The sequence below is a fragment of the Mus musculus genome, chromosome 3 (assembly GCF_000001635.26).
Source record: "Mus musculus strain C57BL/6J chromosome 3, GRCm38.p6 C57BL/6J".
NCBI classification, from domain to species: domain Eukaryota; kingdom Metazoa; phylum Chordata; class Mammalia; order Rodentia; family Muridae; genus Mus; species Mus musculus.
In genome coordinates, this window is record NC_000069.6 from 18064805 (window position 1) to 18087702 (window position 22898).

The following is a 22898-nucleotide window of genomic DNA, read 5'->3' on the forward strand; positions in this document are numbered from 1 at the left end:
TTTAAGATTCTACTCTTAAAGGAGAAGCTGCTTAAAGGAAGTATTATCCAAATTACTTTTTACGATGAAATAAGCACACATGAACAGGGATATATTGAATTGTGTGTATCTCATGGATAGTGACTGGAGATCTGAGGACAAAATGAAGCTGGCACAGCAACAGGGGCAGAAAAGCCAGAACAAAGGAGATGTAAAGGCCAGCAAAGTTTGTTCCTCAGCAAGCTTGACTTAGTAGCAGGACACTGAGCCTCTGCTCACCAATCAAATGTGTAAGCATAATTGGTCACTGATGTAAAACAATACTATATATGAACTTAACTCAAAATGTAGGTGAAGCTGCAAAAGTGAAAAGATGAAAATCTAGAACATATGAAAGTTACCAAATTATGGAGATTTAATTAATATTTTGTTTTGGTTATTTTTTATCATATCACCACAGTACCTTAAACTTACATTTAGGCATTTACTGACTAATTCCATGTATATGTATATGCACACCTATACATGTGTGTGATTGTATGTGGATATAAGAATGTGTGTAATTTTGTATGTGTGTGAGTGTGTGTGCAGAGGTCAGGTGATAAACTGTAAGAGTCAATTCTTTCTTTCTACACTGGTTATCAAGCAGACAGCAGACAGCTTTAGTTACTGAACCATCTTGGCTGTCCCCCTATATGTTTTTAGCTTGTGTAATTTGTTTATGATAATTTATTGTAGAACACTACTTTCTAAGGTCTGCTCAGAAAAGGGCTATTTAGAAGGTACACTAAATCAGATATTAAAATATTAAAATAATTTCAAAATGAGAAATTTATTATTTATAACCAAATGAAAACCAAATAAGTTATTTATATGTTGTTTTATATGTTATATATGTGTTATTTATATGTTGTTTAAGTGGATATTTGTGTCATGTATAACTATTTATTGGAAATGCTCAATAAGTATTTGGTTACGTAAATAAATGGAAACAATAATTATAAAATATTCCTCTAACAGACACATGACCTGTATTGCCATCTTAAAACATATGCACATACACATACACATACACACATACAAAATGATGTTTGATGGAGTTAGTTTACACTGACGCAATGGTAAGCCAACTATGCAATGTGGAGCGACACTTAAAAAGCCCCACTCAGTGCTAGGCCTAGGTAATTTCCTTTAGAGTTGCTAGTCACTGAGGTCACGTTGACCCTTAAACATTATAGGTCATAGTCAATGTTCTTAGCTACCATCAAAAATTTTATAGTAAGACCCTATTTCTAAAGACATAATTGAGTGGTGTAGCATCGAGAAAGCAAACTAGTATTGTCCCGTAAACTTCATTCCTAATTGCTAGCACTCATATTGCTGGAAGATGCTATGAATGCTACCAGGGAGGAAAAAGTAGTCATCAGTCTTACCCAGCTATGAACCCTATGAGCTACAATAGTGAATGGTCTAGTAAGGCATGCTCATAGATGCAATAGTGGTAGAAACATTACAGGACTAACCAATCACTTTATGGTTCCATTTGAAGCCCACTTCACAAGTTGATTTCCATATTTAGAACTGCTAATGGAGCCGAGAGTTTGTGGCTAGACATGGCATATGACATATGGGAGAAGCTACCATTATTATTCTGCTAAATGAATATAACATATTACATAGACTTCAAATGAGTTATTGTCCTACCCATAGACTGACCCATCTTCTAGGAAAAGGAAAGTGAATTTTATTTAAGTGTGTGGTTCCTGGTGGTTCAACCGGGCTCCAGTACAGCCACATATCTAAAAGTATAACGGCAGTGCAGACTGTACTTGAGAAGAGAAAAAAAAGAGGATACAAAGTTATGCATGTAGGGGAAGTGGATGCATCTGGGAGGAATTTGGGGAAGTGGATGGATAGGAAAGCATACAGATTTGTCTCAGAACTAGTAAAAATAAGAAAAAAGACTTAAGCTTTATTTTTTTGTTTAAGTGTATGTGCTTGTGGCTATATAAGTGGATGCCACCTGTGGGTGGTTGTCCACGGAGGCGAGAAAAGGGTGTTGGATCCCCTAGATCTGCAGATACAAGCTGGCTACTCTGACAGCTAAGAACCATACTCAGCATCGAATGAGATAGTCATGGAATTTTTTTTCTTTCAGTTTGTTTATATGGTAGATTCCATTGATGGATGTTCATATACTGAACCATCTCTGCATGCCTGGGACAAAGCTTACTTGTTCTTCTTTTTTGTTTTTTGTTTTTTGTTTTTTTTGTTTTGTTTTTTTGTTTTTTTTGTTTGTTTTTTTTTTACATAATCACCAAAATTTATTTAGTGTATTTAGACTTTTTTAATTCAACAACAGGAGTCAGCTGCTTCTGTCCATTGGTTGGGTGCAAACATCTGCATCTGACTCTTTCAGCTGCTTGCTGAGTCTTTTGGAGGACAATCATGATAGGTCCATTTTTGTGAGCACTCCAAAGTCACAGTAATAGTGTCAGGCCTTGGGACCTCCTCTTGAGCTAGATCCCACTTTGGGCCTGTCGCTGGACCTTCTTTTCCTCAGACTCTTCTCCATTTCCATCCCTGTAATTCTTTCAGACAGGAACAATTATGGGTCAGAGTTGAGATTGTGGGATGGCAACTCCATCCCTCACTTGATGTCCATCCTGAGTGAAGTAACACAGACCCAAAAGGACATGCATGGTATGTACTCACTAATAAGTCGATATTAACACCCCCCCTGAAAAAAGTACAGAATACCCAGGATACAGTCTATATAACTCAAAATATTCAACAAGGTTAAGTGCCCAATTGAGGACATGTTAGTCCCTCTTGGGAGAGAGAAAAAAAGCAATCACAAGTGGGAAGGGAGGGAGGGACCTGGGAGGAAAAGTGGATGGGGGTGGGAGGAGTGGGAAGGAGAGGGGAATCTGATCTGGTATTGGGTGAAGGAAAAGGACTGAAGCCCTGAGGGCCAGCAGAAAGAATGGAAACAGGCAACCTCAGGAATTAGAAGGTTGGGGGAGGGGGCGCTCCAGAATGCACCAGAGACCTGGGAGGTGAGCAGTTCTCAGGATTCAAAGGGAAGGACCTTAGATGAAATGACCAACAATAGGGAGAGGGAACTTATAGAGTCCACCTACAGCTTACTTGATCTTGATGGATGATGTCTTTGATGTGTTCCTAGATTTGGTTTGTGAGTATTTTATTGAGAATTTTTGCATCAATGTTCATATGAGAAAACGATCTGAAGTTCTCTGTCTTTGTTGAGTCTTTGTGTGGTTGGTGTTTGCGGACAAGAGCATGTTGTCTTCAGAGAGGCCACCCAGCAGTTAACTCAGACAGATACAGATACAGACACCGACAGCTAAACAGTGGATGGAGCTTGGGTCCTCTTATGGAAGAATAGGAGGAAGGATAGTGGGTCCTAAAGGGGATAGGAACTCCACAGGAAAACCACAGAGTCAACTAACCTGGACTCTTGGGGCTCTCAGAGTTAAACCAAAGAGCATACACAGGCTGGGCCTAGGAATCTCCACTCATATGTAGCAGATGTGCAGTTTGGTCTTCATGTGGTTCTCAAAGAACTGGGATGGGAGCTATCCCATAAGCTGTTGCCTGTGAGATATGTTCAACTAGCTGGACTGCCTTGTCTGGAATCAGTGAGAGAGGAAGTACTTAGCCTCTAAGAGACTTGAAGTGCCAGTGTGGGGCAGTGGGAATACCCAGGGGAACCCCTACCCACTCAGAGGAGGAGAGGCAGCATGAGGAAAGGATAGTGGGAGGGGGTAACAAGAAGGGAGGCAGTGAGCAGGATGTAAAGTGAATAAATAAAAATAAATATATAAAAGAAGAACCATACTCAGTTCTCCGTGAAAGCATCAAGTGTTCTTAAACGCTAATCCGTATCTCTTGCTCCCAAAGTAATTTTTAAAAGACAAAAAAGTTGCTTATGTATCTCTGTTAACCTTTGCAATTGTGTGTTCAAACTAAGCTCACATGTGTTGGTGATAGTAAGACAAAATCAAACACAAATTATACTTGGAGGAACATTAAACCCAAGTCAGAAACATTTCCCAGAGGTAAAATTCCAGGAATATGGGCTCAGTGGTTAAGCCTTCAGAAGAGGCAAAGGAAAGAGGAACTAATGGAGTCAGACCTATGAAACAGGAGTAGGTTGAAGATGCTAGGTTCAGAACACAAACCATGTTTAATATGTTTAAAAGTATGTAAAGGGATAATAGAAGTGACCAAAAGGTACAAAATCTCATCCAGGGTGAAGATGGTCTTTTGGAGGTGTGTGTGGGAAGAGTACATTGCTTTGTGAATATAGTTAGCAACAGGGCATTGTATGGTTAAAAGTTGCTAAGAGGATATATCCTAAATGCTATTACAACAAAAGTGGTTTGATTCCATAATCTGGGCTGATTTATTCATTCTACATCTTTTTCATGAGTCATAGCTTCCCTTTGTATTCTGTGAATTTAGGTAATGTACTGGCTAGTTTTGTGTCAGCTTGACACAGCTGGAGTTATCACAGAGAAAGGAGCTTCAGTTGAGGAAATGCCTCCATGAGATACAACTGTAAGGCATTTTCTCAATTAGTGATCAAGTGGAAAGGCCCCATATGGGTGGGACCATCTCTGGGCTGGCAGTCTTGGGTTCTATAAGAGAGCAGGCTGAGCAAGCCAGGGGAAGCAAGCCAGTAAGGAACATCCCTCCATGGCCTCTGCATCAGCTCCTGCTTCCTGACCTGCTTGAGTTCCAGTCCTGACTTCCTTGGTGATTTTGAACAGCAGTATGGAAGTGTAAGCCTCCCCAACTTGCTTCTTGGTCATGATGTTTGTGTAGGAATAGAAACCCTGACTAAGACAAATTGGTACCAGCATAGTGGGGTATTCCTGTGACAACCTGACTATGTTTTGGGGAGGACTGTGGAAGGACTTTGGAACTTTGTGCTAGAAGATCCATTTGGTGTTAAGAGCTCTGTCAGATGTTGTGTAGGAGCTTGGAAGATAATGTTGAGAACAGTGCAGAAGATGGAGACCTGGCTTGTGAAATTTCAGAGGGAAAATTAAAGACTCTTTTCAGGGCCATTGCTATTTTGGAGTTTGATTATTCTGTGGTTCTGGTTAGATGGGGCTGAAGAATCACCTGTGATTAACAAGATACCGGAACGACTAAAGCAAAGCTTTTACATTACTGGGACTATTGATGCTGCTTAGCTGGAGCTAAGAAATTAGGGGTGATTAAGAAGAGACCAGCATTGTTGAGGTGACATCTTCTGGGAAGTGTTTTCTGAAAGCACAAAGAGGCTGTGTTCCAGAGATAGCCGAGGTTGTACACCTGCTGTGTGTAAGGGTCACCCAGGTGGTACTGGTTTTGAAAGCATGAAGGGGTCATGCAGGGCAGCTGAGGCTCGGCACTGTGAGAGGCCATGGAAGGCCACTGGTGAAGGTGCAGCCTCAGTTGAAGTTGATGGCCCAGGACTGAAGGAGTCATGCATTGTTTTGGAGATGCCAGTACCATGAGATGACCACCAAGAACAGCAGCAGCAGTGGAGTACAGGCAGCTGGAGCCTAGAAGGCAAGCCGGGTGCTATAAAGGACAGGGCTGGAGAAGTGACCCAAGCCCCTGGAGAAGTCCAGAAGATCTTGAATTGGATTCCAGACATTGGACAGTTGGAGTTTAATTTTTGCTTTTGATTGTGACTGTGCCCTGATATTTTTCCCTCTTGAAACAAGTAAATATTTTAGTGGATCCCACAGTTAAAAGACTTTTAATTGTAAAAAGACTTTGGATTTTAAAAGATATTGGACATTTTAAAGGGATTGACTTTTAATATTAAAGACTGTGCGACTTTTAAAGTTGTTCAGATCTTGGGGATGAATACGAAATTAAGGGTTGAGGCTTACTAGTGATGTGTTTATGTGTGAAGTTGACAAGGGGTCAATTGTACTGGCTAGTTTTGTGTCAACTTGACACACCTGGAGTTATCACAGAGAAAGGAGCTCCAGTTGAGGAAATGCCTCCATGAGATCCAACTGTAAGGTGTTTTCTCAAATTAGTGATCAAGGGGGAAAGGCCCCTTGTGGGTGGTGCCATCTCTGGGCTGGTAGTCTTGGGTTCTATAAGAGAGCAGGCTGAGTAAGCCAGGAGAGGCAGGCTAGTAAAGAACATCCCTCCATGGCCTCTGCATCAGCTCCTGCTTCCTGACCTGCTTGAGTTCCAGTCCTGACTTCCTTTGGTGATGAACAGCAGTATGGATGTGTAAGCCTAATAAACCCTTTCCTCCCCAACTTGCTTCTTGGTCATGATGTTTGTGCAGGAATAGAAACCCTGACTAAGACAGGTAATTATAAATGGTCATTTTGCATTTTTTAAAAGGGAAGAGATGGAGAATAAAGACCACCCCATTAAAGCAAAACCAGAATACATGGCAGTAGACCTTCATGTGGACAGGATACAAAGAACCTATGCTCTAGGAAGAGGAAAAGAAATGCTACCATGATATCTTGCCTAGTATAAGTATTTTAGAATGCTGTTTTAAAAATCAATCTCCTTTATAATAACAATAAAAAATTTCCAAAGCATTAGCATTTCTAATTAATATAGCATTAATTAATGTGGTTTAGTTATTTATCCTGTGAGTTTATATTTTGTATCAACATTTATATCAAATGTCAGTCACTGGGGTATTTGGTAGTAAAACTGTTTTACTAATCAATACAGGCTGTGTGATGTCATATAAAATTATTTTGTATAGTTTCCTTTGAGTTTAAAATAAAAACTAACCTTCAAGTCTAAAAGGCTGTGGATAAATAATGCTACCTAATTTCTCAGCTTATGTAAATGGAAACATTTGGTAAAGGGTTCATTGAAGTATTAGATAACATGGTTTATACTACAGACCTACACTACTGTCAGTGCTATTGTAACTTCAATATTTACCTCCACAATAAGCCCAATACTAATGTCTAGGGTAACTGCTGACTATATGATAGGCTTTGTGTTTGCCTATACGTTAGAATTTAACAATAGCTAACTTGAAAATGAGCCATCTTACATAACAATTAATTATGTTCCATTGAACTGTACAATACAAAGTTATAAAGAACATTTATGGATGATTAAATATTAAAGGGAGTTGGAACATTTACTATTTTGCAAAACTCATTTAATGCAAAGGTACCCTGGTGATGTAGACGTTATTGATACTATACTTGAAGGGAAAATTTTCATACAGTGTAATTCATGGGATTTAATGTCCCCCTTCTCTGGAAAACGGGAAATTGTTAGACTGTCCATTGAAGGCACAGCTTTCTGGCAGAACATAAAACCATATTAGAGGATTTCAGTAACTTAAATAAAATCACCCTGGAGCAAATTTATTACAGAAAAGCACATTCACTACAAATGATAAAAATCATAGTAAGTACAAACTTGAAAATGTTATTTTACCTTATCCTGAAATGATTGCCATGACATTTTTTAAACCATCACACTGCTTTATTTTATGACAGGTTTTGTGACCCAAAACCAACTGGATTGATCTCAACCAAATATAAATTTGCCATTTTCAAACAAGAGTAGCGGTTGCATTTGGGGGAGTGCACCAAATCACGGAGCTCAGCACATGCAGCCTTACTCTGCAAAGCTTCTCTGCCACACTTTCAGCTTCTCCAAGATTTTGCTTTGTACCTAAAGGAGACGGCAGAATCGGGGTGCTGAATACCTAAAAACATCCGACTGTGATTTAGCCCTATAGGCTTCCTGTCGATAATTTCTAAATCAAAATAAGTTAAAAGCATAATCAGCAGTAACTTCATTTCGTTCACTGCAAAATATCTCCCTGGACATTTGCTTGTTCCGAGTCCAAAAGGCATAACGTAAGTCTTCAGCTTCTTCCCTCCTTTGAAAAACGTGCTTTTCTTCTTACCATCTTCTATGAAGCGATCGAACCTAAATTCCTGTAGGAAATAATAGACATTGTTAAGATTGCATTTTTATGAGTTTGAGTTAAGTTCACAAGATTGATTTTTGTCTAAAAAACATACACAAGGAAGTAAAACCTGAAAATATGAAAGTCATACTCAAACTCTCAAAAAATTCAAATGTTACAAGGAACACCTATACCCAAACACTTACACCACTTCGCTTCTCAGCTCACATTTCTTTTGTCTTCTCTTGTTTGGTATTCAATGCTGTCATGAAATACTGAAGTCTGGGTAATTGATAAAGAAAAGCATTTCTTTGACTTGTGAATCTGGAGTCCAAATAGTCTAAGAACCTGGCATTGATGGGGCCTTGTGCTGTTATCAAAACAGAAAACTACAGGGCATGTTGATGCATTTACAAAAGGAAAAATCAGAGAGCAAGTCTTCTGTCATAGTAATCCACTTTTCTAGCAGCCAGTAAGTATATTTTCAAGAGATTGATAACAGAGCAAACCCAACACCTATTAAAGTCTCACCTTGCAACACCACCAATAGTAGCAGATTTCAGGACAAGTTTTAGACAGGATACACAATGCTCAAATTATAGTGACTGCACTGAGTTTTCTAAGCATAGAGAGGCTACATCTATTTCCATTTTTTGTATATATATATATATATATATATATATATATATATATATATATATATATATATATATATATATATACTGATTGTGGGTAAAAGGGTTCTCATATACTGCTGCTGCCATTTCTACTATGAAGTAATGAACCTTAGCAGCTACAGTTTGTTATTCTTTTATCCTCTCAACTAGCTACTGATGGATGAGTACCATGACTTTAGGATTTAGTGTTTATGTTTGGATTAAAGAGACAGGAAATAATAAGATTCAACAAATCTCCAGAGAAAAACCTAAGCTGCAAACAGATTTTGCTTTTTTCTATGTTAATGCAAATTTCTCCTATATGATTTCTATTGATATACTCTGTTTGGGTTAATTCTGATTTCTATTTGAGTATACTCTCCTTGGGTTAATCTGACCTACTTACTTATCAGGCATTTCTGACATGTATTCATAAAGAAGTTATACTATTTGCCATAGAAAATTAGAGAATTCATTTATTTAGGGTAGTTGGTCTGCACTCTTAAATTTTGGCACACTGCCAAAATGGTCCAGTTCAACTCTCATTTGAGTGTTAAAGAGTGTTAAAGGGTGCTTAGTGACTTTACTTTAGTTCATTGTGAATTAAACTTTCAATTAAATTAATTAATTAATGCTCATGGTTTGAGTTAAAATGACCAATTATTTTCGATAGAGCTCATTATATCTACTTAACCATCACTTTGATATAATCTACATGAAGTCAAATGTAGAGAAGTAAGTAGGTCAGGTCTAACACATTTCTGGGTTTACCAAAACCCTACAATGTGAATAAATTGTGATTGACTATATTACAAATGTTTAAATCATTTTAATGGCAAATGTGGTAAGCTTGGAACAATTATCTCCCTTATCGGCACTTGGTTTACTTTAGTTTATTCAGAATAATTAATTTAAGTATTTGAGCTTTGAAAGCCTTCGCACAATTCCTACTCCCTCCCATCTCGCAAGACTGTAAAATAATGTTGTCAATATTATTTACCATTTGATAGTTTGTTATTTCCTAACAAGTGATGCTTTAGACAGATTAGAGTAGATGTATATTTTAGTAGTTATGAAATGTATCTAAACAAATCTAACCATTGCAGAACTGAGAATATCTGTTCATCCATGCAGCAAATACCATGACAGTCTCTGTGGACACACAGTGTTTCTAGTAGCAAATGGAAGCCTCTTTTGGTGAACATCTTAATCTCTCAGGTACAGCCCTGCCTTCCTGAACTCAGCACTAACCCTTCTTGTTAGCAGCTTTAGCATTTCTTAGCACTCTTCTTGTTCTTTTTTTTTATTAAGGCATTTTTATTAGATATTTTCTTCATTACATTTCAAATGATATTCCCAAAGCCCCTATACCCTCCCCCCACCCTGCTCCCAAACCCACCCACTCCTGCTTCCTGGCCCTAGCATTCCCCTGTACTGGGGCATATGATCTTCGCAAGACGAAGGGCCTCTCTTCCCATTGATGGTCGACTAGGCCATCCTCTGCTACATATGCAACTAGAGACACAGCTCTGGGGGGTACTGATTAGTTAATATTGTTATTCCTCCTACAGGGTTGCAGACCCCTTTAGCTCCTTGGGTACTTTCTCTAGCTCCTTCATTAGAGGCCCTGTGTTCCATCTAATAGATGACTGTGAGCATCCACTTCTGTACTTGCCAGGCATTGGCATAGACTCACAAGAGAGAGTTATATCAGGGTCCTGTCAGCAAAATCTTTCTGGCATATGCAATAGTGTCTGGGTTTGGTGGTTGTATATGGGATGGATCCCCTGGTGGGGCAGTCTCTGGATGGTCTTTCCTTCCATCTCAGCTCTGAACTTTGTCTCTGTAACTCCTTCCATGGGTATTTTGTTCCCTCTTCTAAGAAGGACAGACACATCCACACTTTGGTCTTCTTTCTTGAGTTTCATGTGTTTTGAAAATTGTATCTTGGATATTCTAAGTTTCTGGGCTAATATCCCCTTATTAGTGAGTGCATATCATGTGTGTTCTTTTGTGATTGTGTTACCTCCCTAAGGATGATACCCTCCAGATGCATCCATTTGCCTAAGAATTTCATGAATTCATGTATTTAATAGCTGAGTAGTACTCCATTGTGTAAATGTACTACATTTTCTGTATCCATTCCTCTGTTGATGGACATCTGGGTTCTTTCCAGCTTCTGGCTATTATAAATAAGGCTGCCATGAACATGGTGCAGCATGGGTCCTTATTGCAAGTTGGAACATCTTCGGGGTATATGCCCAGGAGAGATATTGCTGGATCATCCAGTAGTACTATGTCCAATTTTCTGAGGAACCACCAGACTGATTTCCAGAGTGGTTGTACCAGTTTGCAATCCCACCAACAATGGAGGAGTGTTCCTCTTTCTCCACATCCTGGCCAGAATCTGCTGTCACCTGAATTTTTGTTCTTAGCCATTCTGACAGGTCTGAGGTGGAATCACAGGGTTGTTTTGATTTGCATTTCCCTGATGATTAAGAATATTGAACATTTTTTCAGGTGCTTCTCTGCGATTCGGTATTCCTCAGTTGAGAATTCTTTGTTTAGCTCTGTACCCCATTTTTAATAGGGTTATTTGATTTTCTGGAGTCCATCTTATCGAGTTCTTTATATATATTGGATATTAGTCCCCTATCTGATTTAGGATAGGTAAAGATCCTTTCCCAATCTGTTGGTGGTCTTTTTGTCTTATTGATGGTGTCTTTTGCCTTACAGAAGCTTTGCAGTTTCATGAGGTCCCATTTGTCAATCCTCGATCTTACAGCACAAGCCATTGCTGTTCTGTTCAGGAATTTTTCCCCTGTGCCCATATCTTTGAGGTTCTCCCCCACTTTCTCCTCTATAAGTTTCAGTCTCGGTTTTATGTGGAGTTCCTTGATCCACTTAGATTTGAGCTTTGTACAAGGAGTTAAGAATGGATCAATTCACATTCTTCTACATGACAACCGCCAGTTGTGGCAGCATCATTTGTTGCAAGTGTTGTCTTTTTTCCACTGGATGGTTCTTGATGAGCAATCTAAGTAGACTAGTGTTCTTCCCTGGACCTTTCTGCTAAGGACAAATAGCTTAAGTAAAATTTAACATGAAACACAACCCTAGAAAAAAGGTTCACTATAGTTCTCATGTTTGTTCCAGAGAAAGCAAAAGAGGAAATTTACCATGAATTTTGGCTTCATTGTATCCAAATCATGTAAAATAAACCCCAAACTCCCATGGCTACCCAGGATCTTCTTAGTGATCTCAAAGGCTGTCCTGTGAGAAGCCAGGGCAGCTCCCTCAAATTCCTGTCCTCCTTCTTTAGTTTGCTCAGAAATAATATCTCAGAAATTTATATCTTATGCTTTATTTAGAAAAACTAAAAGGGAAACTATCAGTAGCATTTGCTCTGTAACCATCATCATGGAAACAATTTGTAATAATATTTGAAAGTAAATTTGAATAAAAATTATTTTCAGTTTGTCCCACTGCATATGCATGAGAATCCTGGACAGGTCCTTCTTAGGAAGGCCTATGGACTCCATTGGGGAGCTAGTTTAGTTCTAGCCCCTAAAGGGAAGCGTATTATAATCCCACCTGGGCTATTTTGGATAGCAAAGATCAGCAAGTTCCACTTAATCTCAGTATCACAATCATTTAAAACCTCTGAGATTCCTTAGGATGTCAGAAGCAGGACTGGGGGTGAAAGACACTGAACAGGCCTTCTGCTCACTAGCTATTATTCTGCTCGAATTTCCTGGAGGTGCTCACATTCACTGAATTGCATTGGGTCCAGGAATTTGAAGCAGTCTGGCCAGTGTCACCTCAAGGAGAAGTCCTTTGCTTGCAAAGAGAGCAATGTCTTGTGATCAGTCTTTCCTTGTACCTCATCATGCAAGGCAATGGAAATTCGAATCATCTCCCAAAAGATGGCAGAGTGAGAGAGGATTCACTTTTTTTCAGCCTACCTCTTGAGTTTTCACAGTCTGCAATACAATGATTCTCCCATAGCAGGCTTCCACATATGCTTGTTGTACTAATGAGCAAATAAGACTAATGCCTATTTTTAAAGTAATATTCATGTTCTTGAAGCAAAGATAGGTTCTGAGTGTGAATGTGAGCATACAGAAAAAGATGAGTGGCTGAATATTTAGAGTTTATGAACAGCAGAAATGGTACAACATTGCAGCACTTGATGCCCAGGTTGGATAGCAGATACACTTTTCTTTTTTTTGTTGTTTTTTGCTTTTTGTTTTTTTCGAGACAGGGCTTCTCTGTATAGCCCAGGCTGTCCTGGAACTCACTTTGTAGACCAGGCTGTCCTCGAACTCAGAAATCTGCCTGCCTCTGCCTCCCAAGTGCTGGGATTAATGGCGTGCCACCACACCCGGCTCAAGATAAACTTTTCTAATCTGGCTTTAAACATAGAGATCTGCTGGTCTTTGCTCCAGCATGCCTGGCCCTAGCACTTATAATGCATAATTTTGGCTGTTAAATTCCTATCCAAAAGAACCATGGGGTTGAAAGGGTGGGAGGTGAGGAGAGCACAAAGAACAGTGCCTTTAGAGATAGTGGCAATCTGGTAAACATTTTTTTATTTGATGACAACAATAACTCTGATTTAACTCTCATGACACAAATAATACACTCCGCTACTAATTGGATAATTACAAAGAAAACCATAAGCAGAAGTGAAAAACTATAGGGAGAAGTAGTGCCATTTTAGCAAATATTTTTCTGATTTAATTTCAGTTGTTTTATTTATTGCTTCTATACTAATAGCTGTCATTTTTGGTATTCACAAATTCCGAGACGAAGCTTGCCCTCTGGAGAATGCTCACCCTGGTCAAAGCTCCACACCGTCCTGGCTGTCATTCTCTGCATAACCCTCTCCTAAGAAGCCATGCAACACTTTCCATGGTAAGACATTGGCTTTCCTGGTAAATACATACAAATTAGCTCATTGTTTTTGAAGCCTGTCCTCTTATTAATTTCTTAATATTATAACTCAAGTTGGCTACAGAACACTCTGTCTTAAAAGCTATATTTAAAAGCTATATTTAAAAATCTATATTTAAATGTCTATGAGACATTTCAAAAGAGTGCAGAAGTTTCATTTTCCAAAGGGGATCAGTGAATAGTAGCAGTCAAAGCCTTCCTTCATGCAAAGCACAAGCAGAATGTGAGTACACGCAATTTGCATGCAGGGGGTGACTCTCCGAAGTGGTATTAAGGGATGAACCAGGGTGGATTAATTTCCAGTCTTTGATATTCATTAACTCCAGCTTCAGGAAAAAAATACAAGGAGATGACACAATTACCCTCAGAGCTTCACCCGAGAGCAGCAGCTTTACAATTTGGAGTTCATAGTGCCATGCTAATTGATCGAGCAGGGCACATACCTTTAGCTAAAAGGGCTTAACTACTATTTTAACTTAACTATAGTGATGATGGTATTTGACTTCTGAAGTTCTTCCTCAAAAAGAATCTAAGTCCGTGGCTAATGGTGACCAAGTAAAAATGTCCATTTCATTTGAATTAAGCAACATTTAGAGTTATCTGTATTTCTGTTCACAGATCACATAACTTGTCAAAGTCAGATTCTTAGGGGAAAAAAGAAATCTGTAGAGGCAAAATCCTTCCTATTATAGAGAAAAAACACAAGCCCTCACCAAACTGCCTCAAATCTTCGGTGGAAATGAGTGAAGGGTGGATAGGAGTGAGTTTTCTTTCTTTTTTTTTTTTTTTCCTTCGAGACAGGGTTTCTCTGTATAGCCCTGGCTGTCCTGGAACTCACTTTGTAGACCAGGCTGGCCTCGAACTCAGAAATCCGCCTGCCTCTGCCTCCTGAGTGCTGAGTGCCACCATGCCCGGCAGGAGTGAGCTTTCTTACTCATCAGAAATGACGGACAGGATGTTTATTTACCTTTGGAGCATCGAAGATTTCCGGGTCATTGTGTATGAGTGGAGGAAAGAGGGCTACAAAATCTCCTTTCCGCAGAGAGAAACTCTTACTCTCTAAGCTGAGATTCATATCCTCCTGCACTTCTCGGATGATGCTGGAGTATGAGCACAGCCTCAGAACCTCAAGAATAGTGCTTTCTGAAAGAAACAAGCCACAGTTCCTGTAAGGTGAGAGTGCTCTGCGAAGCCTTCTTAGTCGCCTGTTAGAACTCATGACCAAAACCTTGCCTAGAAGGGAACTGATTTCTTCACATCCATTACAAAGGGAGAGTCAATGAGGCTGTGGATGCTGAGAGGAAAGAACCTGGTGGCTTTGGCACAGCATCTTTGGGGTTTATAGGCAGGTGGTCTGCACATTGTTTATAGACAGAGAAAAGAAGGAATCGTCACCAGGAAAGGACTGGTCTGTTAGGGTAACAAACATAATAATAAAGTGAAACTATACACATCTCACAGCACACAACTGGAGGGTTACTCCATCAGTCTGTAGACTATTGTTGCCTTTAAAAGCCCTTAGACAGTTAACTGTAAATTAATTATAGTAGGTACATTTGAAGACAGCTTAACTCTTAATTTCTCTTATGCTAGTTGTAAATAAAATGAGTCAGCATTTGTTGGAAAATTTTCAAAGGAAGAAATTTTTATATGATTTAAAAGAAAACCACACTTCTTCTCAGCATCCAGGAAGAATAACATTCACCATCATGTGCTGGAAGATTCCAGAAGCTGAATGTCCTTGGTTTCCCAGTGGCCTTCACCTTTTGCTCCTAGCACGGCAGATTTTATGGCTAATTTCCGGCGATTTATCCTGGCAGTTTGAGGAGGAATTCCTTTGGGAATAATATGCATAATTTGCATAAATCATTCTGATAGCATGCATATCAGTGTGTAGCTCCTGTCTAGAGCGGCATCTCTCCCTACATAATCAAAACTGACTATGTTTCCACCAGCGTGAATGGGTCCTGGAATATAAAGCCTCGTGCTTTCTAATCAGCAATGTGAAAGAGCGCCAAATGGAGCTTCCCCCCTTTCACATGATAATAAATGATTGTGTTATGACTTACAATTTAGAAACCTCATACATATACACATGTTCAGAGCCTAGTTTCTTGGTACTGAACACAGTTTTGGCATAGCCCAACCCGAGTTATTAGGTTATTAAAGGCAGACCCAATAGACGGGGCTTGTATACAGCAAAACACAAAAATAAGTATTTTAGTAAGATTTAAACCTAGGAACAGCTCACATAGGGACACAAAGTAGCTTTGGGTGCCTTCTCCCAGGAGGTTTTTCCTTGAGCACGCATTTGTCTAAAGAAATGAGGCTTCGGTCAGCTCTGTGTGGGCAGTGCAGTGATTCAATGTGACGTATAGTGAGGCTGTGCATATTCTCTTAGACTGCCTTCGTTATTATAATCAGGCTTAGTCAAATCGGTTTGCTGGTGATGAAGCCAGAAAAGAACTTTGGTTTTGGAACATGGACTTTACTGCAGATAGCCACAAGGCACCTGACATGACAGATTTCAGCTGGCTAGACATCAACAACCAACATTGCTATGGTGAAAATCAAGGATAGTCTTCCCATGTCCTGCTACTGGTCCTGTTGGACCAACAATAGCATAGCATCATTTTAACATGTGGCATGAAATAGTAGCTGACATATGTAGTAGTTCTGTTCACACAACAAGTCCAGTAGGGGTGTGCGAAGACGAAACACAAAAGCAAAATAATGTTTGGGGTGGCTGCTGTGACAGGATAGGCATTTAACAGTCCGAATAACACGGTTATATCTGATTGGCTGGTGTGCTCTCGGGAAGCATGGCAGCTTGTGCCTACTGCAGTATCACAAATGACAATTGGGCAAGCATATCTTATGCAGAAGTTAATCACAATAATGGAGCTGAAAGTGTGGCTCAGCAGTCAGATCGTAAGTGACAAATCTGTTTTACCTTCCAGTACCAGTTATGTGTGCAAGACGAGGTTGGCTCTTGCTCTGAGCGATCATGCCGATAATCATTAGGCGACAAAAGTAATGAGTTGTGTTATTATCACCAATGGAGAGGCGAGCTTATGGGGTCTGCAGTACAGCATAAAGACAAAAGCCAGCAGCACTTCCAGCCCCAGAATGAATGTGGGCAGAGCTATATGTTGAGAAGGATGACAAGGGCACAATGAAAAAGCTGCAGTTTCTCCTTGTAGTTGTCATAGTTGAGCAGACACCAGCCAGTACCACTGACAGACCAGCTGGGCCCTGGGAGGACTTCCATGCTACACCAGGAGGTACAGTACATTATCCTGCACGGTAGAGCAACATCTGTTTCTATGCTAGTGCCGAACAAACAAGGCAGTTTAAAACATACCAAGGGATAACCAAGCAACAAATGAACATGACCCTCATTTTTTCCCCTCCTTCCTCACACTAGAGGTGCTAAATTTCATTGTGCAAGCATTCCATGAAAGAGATGCCAGGTTTTTATTGGATAAGGTGTTGTCAGAGAGATTTTACATATTTCCAAAATGGAAGGGAAAAGCTTATAGTATTTTTATTCTTAGAATTGTCTTCTTTCTATCTTCATTTCCTTTATACTAAAGCTAGCACTTGGTTCTCAATTTGCTCTAGAATTATAAAAAAAAAAAACCAACAACTTTCCATATACTTATAAATATTCAGTCTTTAAACCTAATTTGCTATACTTAGTTCACATGCCTTCAAGCATTTGTCTTCCAATTCCCACTGAATAAATGCGTACTAATGAGAACCAAGCAAGCTGCTGAGGCAAAGCTGGGTGACTGGGGTCTGGCCTGCCACCAGCTTGTGATAGGCGGGCAAATTGAGTTAAAATGAAAAGTCTTGTCAGCTAAAATTCAACATGGTAGCCAAACGGCAAGCTGTCAATCATCCATCCAAAACAAGGGACTATAGGTAATAAAAGGTCACTGTGGATCATTAGTGCACACTTGGCTTACATATGGAAGCTAATTTTAATTAAACATGATCTCTATCTGTAAATGTTTTATAAAACTTATTGTGCATAATGGATTGCTAATTTATGCAAGCATTTAGCAGGTAATGGGACCCTCTAATTATTAGACTATAGTGTAGAAAAATGGCTATAGAGAATGCAAATATTTGGGGGATAAATCTAAACCATGCATTGCAAGGTGCCAACTGTCATAGCTGTGGGTCAGATAAGGCTGCTTGTATACTGTCAAGAACCACCGAGTTTTACTGACTACCATCTATAAGACAATTGGGTCACAAAATTTTCATGATGAATTCACAATTATGATCCTGAACCACCTTCTTTACCTGGCCAGGAGAAAAAAATGGGTTTCTTTTTTTAAGGTAGAAAATGAATATGATTAAAAGTTCTTTCCAGATAAAGAGATGTTTTAAGCTGTGATGTTTTACAATCCAGTGGGAGGGAAATGACAAATCAAGGGAAATGCTCGTAGGAAAAGGCACATCCGCTTTGTCTTTGAAATAATTCACAGATGATTCCCATTTGTAGATTTTGAGTGCCAAAGCAGATCATTATAATCAATAAATCCTGCTGCACTGCAAACACAGATAAGCACATGCACATTTCTGCCTCATACTCAAGCCATGTCTGTATATGTGGAATGAATACACTGTGACATGGCTGCGCTATTAATGTGGGTCACCTTAATGATTGGTGCAGGCTGGCATGCCACCTGATTAGCCATGGTGATCAGGGGATAGTGGCAATGGCAGCAGTGAAAAGAGCAGCCAGCCCCACTATAGTCACTGGGGCTGAAAATGGATAGGAACAGGGAAGGGAACGGACGTGACAGAGCTGTTCTCTACAAGGTCTGATGAAATGTAGCCTAGGATGCACACACACACACACACACACACACACACACACACACACACGCATTTCTGAGTGTCTGTATATAGTCTCTTAGACAGATGAGGAAGTAAAAAAGAATTGTGATAACTAATATATAATTCAAAGGAAAATCATAAATTTTTAGATCAACAATTGTATATTTGAATAAAGTTAAAAATAAATCCGAGTCAGTACAAATGCTTACCTTCACACTGCATTGCAGAAACAGGCTTTGGTTCCTGCTATTTATGGTTCCTGCTATATATTTATATACATGTAAGTTAAACATTCATATGCTCAATAAAATTTTGTTAAGGTCTTACTCTGCTCAAAGCACTGGGACAGAGTGGCTGGAGCAAAGAGAAATGCACTGTGTGGATTTGACCTGTACTCACGCGGCAATCTGAGAAATAAAAAGTTGAAAATACATACAAGCAAGTGGCTTCTAAGATAGTACTTTAGGATGCTTCTTTATTAGTTAATTGTTGTGTGTGTGTGTGTGTGTGTGTGTGTGTGTGTGTATGTGTGTGTGTTTGCGTGTGTGTGTGCACAGGTGACCAAATGTGTGTATGTTCAGAGGTCACCCTCACGGAAGTTAGGTTGTCAGGCTTGGTGTCAGTGACTGTATCAGCTGAGCCCACTCACTAGCTCCCAAGCTACTACTTTAGACATTGCATACCTTACTTGTTAAACTGACCAAGACTATATACTTTGATTTTTTTTTTCTTCATGGAACAGCTCTAACAGCTTAAACAGCCCATGCATTATTGGTTATTTGTTGAGGAAACCTCATAACTATTCATTTACCATCTTAATTTCTCAGATTCCTTTTCAGTGTGTTTTTTGAGGTTATAAGGGATAGGACTCAGAACCTTGTATTTGCTAGGCAAATGCTCAGCCCCTGAGCTATATCTACAGTTCAAACTAAGGCATGCATGGATTAGTAGTGCATTGTTTTTGTTTGTGTGGTTTTTGATTTGTTTTAATCTTGATTTTTTATGGTTCTGGGGATTGAGCCCAAGGCTTTACACATGTCGTGTAACTTCTCTTGAACTGAGCTATAATTTGTCATTTTATCCTTCCTCTTCTCTATCCCTCCCTCCCTCCCTCCTATCTCCCTCCCTCCCTCCCTCCCTCCCATCTCCCTCCCTCCCTCCCATCTCCCTCCCTCCCTCCCTCCCTCCCTCCCTCCCTCCCTCCCTCCCTCCCTCCCTCCTCATCTCCCTCCCTCCCCTCTCCTGTTCTTCCTTCTCTTTGACAGGGTCTGTCTTTCTAAGCCAAGCATACCTTGAACCTGTAATTCTCCTGCCTTTTCTCTCTAGCTCTGACATTACATCCCATATCACTCACTTGACTGATATGTACAGTTTCTGAGTTAACACTCACAAAAAAGTATTTTTCACATTGAAAAGAAGTTTTCTTCCCTTTAATTTTCAACCTTTATAAACACAAATCAAGTCCTGCTCCCAATCCATTTATAACCCTCAAAACACATATAGTTATTTTATCATTTCTTTAGGCGCAGGGGTGGTGCTTTTGTGCTGGCTAGGCAAGACCTCTACCCCTGAGATAGACCGCAGCCTATATTAAGCATTTTTTATTTCTCTGTTAGAGATGATATGACATTAGCCTTTTGACACTTGGTAAATTCAGATAGTTGATAGGCCTCTTACAATGTGCCAGAAACACAAGCACTGCGTGAGTAGGAAAAGAGAGAGGTGCTTCTCTTCTCTGCGTCCCAGATACCACACTTCTATTGGTGTGTCACATGTGCAAGCAGACTAGGAGTGAGTTTTCTAAATAATGTAACCACTTCTTCCTTTGAAGCATTGTGATATCGCAGAGATTACCAGCTATACTGGCTGCCTGTTAGAATCACAGCAGATTAGCTTTTAAAAAAATAAGCATAACATCTCCATCCTAGATCAGTGAAATCAGAACCACAACATTAACCAAACCCTTGCAATGAGGGGTGCTGAACCTTGGCCACATAATAATACCCTCCTGGGGGACTTTTAAACTCATCAACCCTCACTACAGTGATAAAATCAGAGTCACTGGGGACCAGCCCAGGGCTCTTTTTAAAGCTCTCCAGATGATTTCAGTGAACAATCAAGTTGAGAGCTGTGGTTTGAAGCTGACTTCTGCCAAGAAGCCTCATTCTTTTCTGTCCTGGTTTGCTTTTAACCCTCATGTGATGAATTTCCTTTAATTTTCATTACAGTTACCTTCCAATCAGCTGGTATTTCCTTCCTGAACCCCTTAGCTTTGTATTGAAATGCAGAAATTGATAATAGTGACATCAGTATTTTGCAATGATGTTTCCCTATATTATACATGAAACTTTATTGTCTACTGTCTGTTTATAAAGTATCTCTTTCTTCAGTTAAGATTTTTCTCACAGGAGACTAGTGCTATAGTGTAGTCAGAAAGCATTTGACTAGCATATGTAGAGGCCCTGGGTCTAATCACCAATATGGCAAAAGGAGAAGAAAAAAATTACAAACATGAAGTGAAATTCTTTTTTTTTTTTTTTAGCATAAGAATTTTTTTTTTCATGGAGTGAAATTCTTACCTTCTGTGAGAATATTTTGGTAAGCTTCAAAACTGCCCCATTTGTCTAAATGCCTAGTTTTTTCCTCTACACAATTATTTTATAATACTGAATCCTGTATTGGAGAACCAGTGGTACATGTTGTATAAAAAATAGTGGTTGTTTCTTAACCAGTTTTGCCCGAAGTGACAGTGATTACCATAAGTCATTAAAGCCAACAGCCTGCCTCTGGGTTTGCTCCTGTTTCACTGGGTGGTTTGTGTTTAATTCTTGCTGAGCCTTTCTATGCAGTGATCAAATGAAAATACTAACTAAGCTACATGAGTCACTAACACAACCTCTGGCATTTGGTCAAATAATTGTTAACAGATTTAGGGTAGGGATAGAGCTGGGAAGTAGAGTGTGTACTGAGTATTGCTTTAATCCCTTGCACCATTACAACAGAACAAAACACACTATTACTCTAGGATCTTATCCTGAGGTTACAATCTCTGTCATAGTCTCAAGACTTGTCTTACCTTTCCCAAACTTGTCAACATGGACATTGTGGTAGATGGCTTGGAATAATCTAAATATAAAAATATTCTCTTAATGGGGACAATAAAAAATAATATGGGATAGTGAAATCTCATGAGAAAGATACAGTTATGGTCATCAAAATCCAAGTGAAAAATTCTGTCTCTCTTATGAGAATATTCTCATTTGTAAAAAGACTGATACAATTTAACAGCAGCCACAGTCCCTCAGAGTACCTTGGTAAAGACCACATGAAGTAACTAAAAGCTACTTTGAAATATTTAAACAACTAATAGGTTTAGCATAGACATACGGTTATTATGGTTTATTATTGGACTTTTAATTTTGAAGCTAACTCTTCTGCTTTGGGTCTCTATCACCTAATTGCACTGCTCACAAGAAATAGATTTAGACTCTTGACAGGGAGACAGGTAGACTAATGTCAGATCTCTATCACTCTCCCTTGGCCACTCCCAAAACACTTCTCCAGTCTTATCCCCAGCTTTGTACCAGAGCACCTGCTGCAGCCTGCCTTCCCTGACCTCATTTCCAGTGGATAACCCAGCTCTACCTCTTCAAATTTCCTTTCCACTACTTTCTGCTTTATCCTAGCCAGCATCTCCCACAGACATTGCCTGGAAAGTCACAGGCCACTTCAGCCAATAAAGAAGGTAGGACAATGGTGAATCTTTACAGATCGTTCATTCTTCCAAGTCTAGTGCCCCAGGCTCTTTGCCAGTTCTGTAGCAGATCTCCTGTCATGGCTTCTCCTCACTCTCTGGTCCCATTCCCAGGGGCTAAGCAGATCCTAACGGAGCACTCCACTTTTCTTCCTGATATGGACCCATTCCTAAGTGTTAGCATCCAATGTCTAAAAACACATTTTACCTGGGACCTACTGTAGCCACACATATCAGGATTCCCAAAGAATTTTCTGTCAGGCAATATACAGTCATCACATTCTCCTTAGAACCAGAGAGGGCAGGAGAAACCAAGAACAAAACAACCACCCAACAAAGACAGTACCAGGTATCAGCATCAAGAATTACAATTTTCCAGTGTCAGATGCCTATATGCCAGTGTAAAAACACAATCAATAATAGCCAGACAATATTACTCCATTACAGTACAGCAATCATACCACAGCAGACCCTGAGTGATACAACATAGCTGAAGGACAAGAAAAATGCCTTCAAATAACTTTTATGAATGTGACAGAGGTCCTTAAAGAGGAAATGAATAAATCTCTTAAAGAAATCTATAAAAACACAAACAGTGGAAGGATATGAATAAAACAGTCCAACACCTGAAAATGGAAATAGATCAATAACAAAAACTCAAACTGAAGGAAATTTAGAGATGAAAAGTTCACTAACTTGAAGTGCGAGCTCAGAGGTAGCCTCACCAATGAAATACAAGAGATTTTTCATCTCAGGC

At 39.5% G+C, this 22898-nt stretch overlaps 1 protein-coding gene across 3 annotated transcripts in view; it reads right to left on the reverse strand.

The window, feature by feature from the left end:
- Positions 1-7139: 7139 nt before the first annotated feature.
- Cyp7b1 (cytochrome P450, family 7, subfamily b, polypeptide 1) overlaps positions 7140-22898 on the reverse strand; it is a 171947-nt gene continuing 156188 nt past the window's right edge. The window contains exons 6-7 of one of the 3 annotated variants that reach the window (XM_006535383.3): positions 14501-14676; positions 7140-7949 (exon numbers count right to left, since the gene is read on the reverse strand). In XM_006535383.3, coding sequence (XP_006535446.1) covers positions 7653-7949; positions 14501-14676 — 473 coding nt within the window. In that variant the 3' untranslated portion in view covers positions 7140-7652. The remainder of the gene's footprint in view (positions 7950-14500; positions 14677-22898) is intronic. The other 2 variants (NM_007825.4, XM_006535384.2) reach the window with 2 other exon arrangements.